This window comes from Bidens hawaiensis, unplaced genomic scaffold (assembly GCF_021521415.1).
Source record: "Bidens hawaiensis isolate Kalapana, Puna unplaced genomic scaffold, B.hawaiensis_p1.1 tig00023037_1, whole genome shotgun sequence".
NCBI lineage: Eukaryota > Viridiplantae > Streptophyta > Magnoliopsida > Asterales > Asteraceae > Bidens > Bidens hawaiensis.
The window spans coordinates 118,395-125,476 of NW_027493596.1; the positions used below are offsets into that span (position 1 = coordinate 118,395).

General features: G+C 32.7%; 1 protein-coding gene across 1 annotated transcript; it reads right to left on the reverse strand.

Moving 5' to 3' along the window:
* Positions 1-2,064: 2,064 nt before the first annotated feature.
* On the reverse strand, positions 2,065-5,827 carry LOC143566697 (uncharacterized). Its single transcript, XM_077053325.1, has 3 exons — positions 5,499-5,827; positions 2,989-3,293; positions 2,065-2,912 (listed from the first exon to the last, which is right to left on the reverse strand). The coding sequence occupies exons 1-3, from the start codon at positions 5,772-5,774 to the stop codon at positions 2,213-2,215; spliced, it is 1,281 nt and encodes a 426-aa protein (XP_076909440.1). The 5' UTR covers positions 5,775-5,827; the 3' UTR covers positions 2,065-2,212.
* Between the last annotated feature and the right edge of the window lie 1,255 nt (positions 5,828-7,082).

Sequence of the window (7,082 nt, forward strand, 5' to 3'; positions counted from 1 at the left end):
TCATTTACATCCTATCATGTAGGACGTATGGCTCTATATGAGTTATACCATATGCCAAAAATGTTTATATAGTCACATATACCCTATGTAAGGTGGATATAATCGGGGGGGGGGGGGGGGGGGGCCTAGTGAGGGTCGGGGGCATTAGTATATATTTAGCCGTTTTCTGTTTGAAAATTTTTATACGTTGTGTAAATTTACTTGTTCTTTACCAAATATTTGAACCCGACCCCCTCGTTTATTATTTTTTCAATACATTTTGACCCCCCCCCCCCCCCGCGCGACGTTCTTGTCCATGCTTCGCCACTAGATATGATCATATGAGCAATTATACAAGTCGAATAAGTTATAACATTACCGAAACTGGCTGATGTGACAATGATGTATTTGGTCAAAAGTTATATTATGCATGACAATTAGATGATTTGTAAAGTCATACAACCCATATGATCTAATAGACCTATCGTTATGTTTGATTTGGGTAAGAATGTGATATGCGTATAACATCACCTCATTGAACTTTGAAACTTTGCTCATATGATAGGGTTGTAAACGGACCGAACGAACGCGAACAAGGCCTTGTTCGTGTTCGTTCGATAAGGAAATAATGTGTTCACGAACGGTTCACGAACACTTACCGAACGATATTTTATGTTCGTGTTCGTTCATTAAGAAAATTAATGTGTTCACGAACACAAACGAACACAAATAAAATCAGCAGAGCCTAGAGATTAAAACCAATGTATTCATCAGTGTGAATAATGAAAGCATGTAAACGAATTGAACGAACACGAACAATGACATGTTCGTTCATTTCTCTTTAAACGAACACGGACACTTAATCGAACAAATATTTATGTTCATGTTCGTTTATTTAAAAAATGAACATTTGTGTTCGTTTATATATGTTTTTTTAATCCAAACGAATATAACTGAACAAAGATAAATAAACATATATGAACACACACAAACATAAACGAATATAAATGAAAACACTTAAATGAACACAAATTAATAAATATAAACTTTAAGTAGATGACTCATCCAAATAATATTTAATTATTGTTTATTAATACATAAACAAACATAAATATACAGACATAAACGAACATAAATAAACGAACGTTCATGAACATAAATGAACGAACAAAACATGTGTTCATGTTCGTTCGTTTAATTAAACGAACACAAACTTTTTGTTCATGTTCGTTCGTTTATTAAATAAACGAACATAAACGAACTTCCTGTCGAACAATTCACGAACAGCTCACCGAACGTTCGGTTCGTTTACGGGACTAGAAATAACTATCAATGATGAATTTAATTTGACATGTGATATTACCATGATGTGAATTTATTTAATGCATGTTTTTCTTTGACAAATTTAACGTTCTATATAACTTCGAATGCGTAGTTGCAATTGGTTTATTTTATTTGCATTTTGTGAAAAAATATATAAAAAATAAGCCTTATCAATACAATACTTTTTTTTTTAGAAATACATGTTTATTAATATGGATGTAAGATAAACAATCAAATTAAGATATAGCTTGACATAACATGGATGTTATGGAGACATAAATTGACTATGTTGTTATGATATAATATGTATGTAACTTGTAAGATACACAATCAAATTAAGATATACTATGTATAGAGCTAAACTGACTGTCATCTACTAGTATAGTCGTATAGGCCTATACTACTATACATGCTACTATTAGTTCATGTTGTTATCTTTCTTGATCACTGTCGTTAACCACTTTACATCGAAATGAGCATGATGTGAGATTTACCTAAGGTGTCACAATCACCCCTATGACTCATCGTCCATGATGAAGTCGACCCCAACATCGTAAACAAAAAAGAAAAAAAAAAGGAATATAACGGCTTTGATCCCATTAGAGATTTGTTTAAACGTTGATCGAGTTTACTTCCCAGGCGGTCACCCATAGGATAGCTCCCATCGAGCACACATAGGTAATATTTAAGACAGAACATTTCCTATGACCATTTATCTCGCATCTGAACATAATAATACAATGCGGGATCGTCTAAAGAGGCACATATAGTGCAGCAAATATACAGGCTATAATCACCAAATAAAAATGAACTTGGCAGATGTTATTAACTAGCTTATTAATTATACAAGATATACAGGATATTCATAAACCTTAGAAAAATATTTACCTGTACTGATTGTCCTTAAATCCTAAGGTACGCCACTGAATCCCGGCATATATTTTTGTTGAAGATCTCTACATTCTTCTGGAGTAGCAGTTTTGGGATCAAAAACTTTCGCATCTGCCAAAACCAGACCCTGTTTAATCCGACCCATCTTTCTTGAATGCAAGACCTGCTTTGAAGTAACAGGCACCCGAATAGACTGATATTCTTCTAAACCCATGGCTAAGTTTTCAACCCCAGATTTCGTCAAACATTGACCAAGAACTGATGCATCCAATATCGACATGTTTGTGCTCCTCAAACCATGCGGCGTTGTTGGGTGAGCCGCGTCTCCAATAAGCACTACACGATCCCAAACAATCTGGTGCAGAGGATCACAATCATATATCACATTCAAAAACGGTTCTTTGGTTTCTTTTATGACTCTTACAAATTCAGGAACCCATGTTTTCTCAGCTTCATCCTGCATTTTCTTTATCATATCGTTGCTGACTTTCATAGTTACAGAGTTCCCCTTAAGTTGTGGCTCGGGTTGATTAATGTACCATATCCAGTTGATCTTCTTGTTCAAAAGCTCATAAAAAACAGAATGTGTTCCGGAACCTAAATCGAAGTACAAACACTTGCCTAAATCTTGATAAACCCTTTGCAGGCCTGCATAAATATTCGACTTTTCATCACTAGAAACATCCAACACTCCTCTCCAAGCACAGTATCCTGAGTACCTATATCATATAATCCTTAACTTTAGATTAACAAATTGATTAACGAAACTAATACATTGTTAATGCCAATCAAAACCTTAATTTAAGGTCAGGGAGGAAAACTTGGCGAATCGATGACAAACAACCATCTGCTGCAACTAACAAATCGCCTGCAAACTCAACAACATTGCCCGATTGAACAACTTTGCTTTGAACTATAACAGACTTGTTGTCATCTGATACGCGAAACGACTGGAATACATGGCCCCATAGGAATATATCTGTAGGTAGTGCATTATATAACAAATTTTGCAGATCCGACCAATACGCAGCCCTAAAATTAAAGCTCTCATCTCTAGTCAACACTCTACTAATCTTCTTCTCTGCATCAGTAGCTTGATTCTGAGATTAAATTACGAAAACTGAAATGTTAGGCACCATACACATGTGAGCCATTCAAAAAGGGGTGGCAGCGCAGCTTGTTGACCGCCTACCTGCCTTTTTATTGTAATTGGATCCTTTTATTTGAAATGAAAATTCTCACATTCGTTGATTAAAAAAAATAAAAAAAAATTGCTTTAGATGTGATTCAAATCTACTAGGGAACATGTTATTAAGGTTTTGTTATGTTAAGCCACTGGAAAGGTTTAATGGATTCTAGTAGGGGTGTCAATCATGTCGAGTTGCGGGTTTATGGGTTTCGGGTTAGCGTTTTGAGGTTCTTCAACTCTAACCCGACCCATGTATTTATTTGTGTCGTGTCGTGTTCGGGTCAACCCATTTTACGTCCATTTACGAATATGAGTAATGGTACAATTAAACAATTAATTACTCCGATTCTTAATTTCTTATAAAACATTTTCGTAATTTGCGATGTTTTTAATTGTTTTTGTGTCTTTATCACCCATTCTCAACTAACAAACATGTGTTTACATATTTAGTTCGTGATTAGGGGTGCGAGCCGAGCTGCTCGAGATCAGCTCGTGAAAAAGCTCGATCGAGCCTGAGCTTGAGAGTAAACATAAGCTCGTATAATAAACGAGCCCGAGCTTCACTTATCATGCTCAAGCCGGCTCGCAAGCCAAAACGATCCTGTCATTTATATAATTTTTTAATATATATATTTAATAATTATTAATCAATATATATAATGTAAAATAACTAATATATATTATTTTATATATAAAATTATTATTGAAAAAACTATATAAAAATAATTATATATATGGTTTAAGTTCAAGAAAGAAATGAAATTACTACGAGAAATGAATATAAGCCACTAGTTTATTTTAGGTTTTAAAAGTTTAAATATAAATGAAAAAGATATAAATGCAACAATAAATGCACAATCTATCTCCAATTAATACAACTAATATAACCATAATAAATCTCTCTTTAATTAATATATCTACATAATTTAACTAAAATAATTAAAAAGATAAAAACACTAATTTAGTTTTCATAAATAATAAAAAAAATGTCATACAAATGTGTCCATTAAATATACAACCTACACAAAATAATATAACCTACACTTGTTTTGAGCAATAAAAACGTACAATATACAACTTATATATTATATTCGACATCAACAATTATATAAACTACACAAATATACACATATCCTACACGTGTGTAGGTTATATGTTTTTCGTGTGTAGGTTATGTTTTCTTATTCTTAGAACAAGTGTGGGTTATATGTTATTGTGTAGGTTGTATATTTCACATTTAATGCAAACATATGTAAGATAGGTTTTTGTATTATTCATCACAATGTAACTACGTATTGATGGAAATTGATAAGTTGAGTTGGAAGAAATTGGTTTTAAATAGAATTTTTTTAATGTATGAATAAATTGTATTTGTATAGGATATAGTTTTCATGTGTAGGTTATATGTTTTAGTGTGCGTGTGTATTTTATTGATGATGAATTTTGTGTGTATGTTATATGTTTTCTTATTCTCAGAACAAATGTAGGCTATATATTTTTGTGTATGTTGTATTTTTTTGTTGATATTTAATGCTAACACATGTAAAATAATTTTTTATATTATTTATCACAATGTAACTACGTGTTGATGGATATTTATATATTGAGTTGGAAGAAATTTGGATAGAAGGAAATTTAACGTATGAATAAATTGTACTTGTGTAAGATAAATTGTACTTGTGTACTTGTGTAGGATAAAAATTTGGATAGAAAATAAATGAATTCTTAATATTTTTCAATTATAGTAATTTGATTAGTTATATTAATTTAATAGATATATTAATTGAAAAGAGAGATGCATTTATAGTTTCTTTTAAAACCTAAAATAAAACTAGTGGTTCATATTCATTTCTCGCAGTAATTTTATTTCTCTCTTGAACCATCCCATATATATATATATATATATATATATATATATATATATATATATATTAAAGTAATTAACAAATAGTAAACTAGCCGAGCCCAAACTTTGAAACTAGAGCTATAAACGAGCCGAGTTCGAGCTCCATGTAAGTTAAACGAGCCATTTTAAACGGTTCAACTTTTTATAATCATCGATTCAGTAATACTTATATCAGAGTACATGATCAATTTGGTACTTGGAAATGAATACCTGGTCGATAGTGAGGGGCAAGGTGTGAGTGTTGAGAATATTATTATTATTATTATTATTATTATTATCGGATTGATGACGTGGAAGCCATGACTTGATAATTGATTGAGATAAAGGATCAAGGCCTAGTCCGGCGCCGGTGGGACTTCCGGTGGGAGGAGCGGTGGTTTTCTCCAGCACCACCACTTCCCATCCCGCCGATAACAGAGCGTGGACGGCGGATACTCCGGCTATGCTACCTCCGACCACCACCGCCCTACCGTTGCTCTCCGGCATCTCCTCCTCTCAAATGGATTGTATCGGCAGCCAGTATTACAGATAAGATGCCGTCATAGCTGGGCCATTGATTGCATTTGCAAATTAATTAATTATCTAGGATTTAGAACCCGCGCTTCACAGCGGGACCACTAAATCGAACAAAAATACGTACGGAAAAACATAAAAATATGAACGCGCTGCGAGTCGACGCGAAGTCGGTCTGTATAAATACATACGTAAAAACGTAAAATCATGAACGCGCTGCGAGTCAATGCGAAGTCAGTCTGTATCAAGTTACGACATCGGAACTAAACAAAAGAAATAAAACCGTCAATGTTAAAATACAACAAATAATTCATATGTAGAACCAAAAAAACCGGCACGTCAACACAAATTCGGTTAGTATCAGAGGCGCTAACACGTTTTCGTAAACGTAAATTAGTAAGTAAAAACAATATTTTAAAAGGGCGGTACCAAACGTTGAAGCGCGAATATAAAAGCATGCGACGATAGGATATTTTAAATCATGAAGAAAGTTTTGGTCATTGTAAAGACGGACTATAAAAAATATGCAAACAACATGTAAAGCCGATACTTGTCTAAGGTTAGTGTTTAAGTATAGTTTGTTAAATATATAATTAGTTGAAATTAAAAGGCAAAATAAAAAGAATAAAAACCTAACATTTTAATTTGCAGAGTTATTTAGTTGTATGTAACTAATGATATCATATAATAATGAATAGTAAATTCCACAGTAGTTTTGTGAGTGAAAGTGTTGATCTGCTTTTTAATATATATAATAATTTATTAAACTCGGATACCGGACGTCAACCGTTCATATTTACACACCTAGGACGGTGAAAAGGCTCTATTATGTTAGGTTTCAAACTTACGACTCGTTTAAACGAAAAAGACTCCTTTGCATCAGGTTTTAAATTTGAAACTATAAAAACTCAAGTCTTAATGCCCTTGCATCGGAAGCCTTAAACACCATGATATCCAAAAAACTTTTGAACTGTAAGTTTTATTCTAAAAAAAACACCGATCCCTCTTACCTGAAACTAACAGGGACTAAAACAAACTACCGAAATTACATGTTCAATTAAACTCTCAAAAGTAAAATTTGTAATACAACGATGACTTGATAACAAATAAATTTAATAAGAATAAAATTGTATAAATGAAAAACTTCAACAAATGTTATTGCTTATATGAGCATATGAAATGGTGTATAATCTCTACTTGATATTCGATATAACTATATCACAAACTTAAATTCTTATAAAAATAAGTTGGGTTTATTTTCATTTTTCACCAATAAACCGC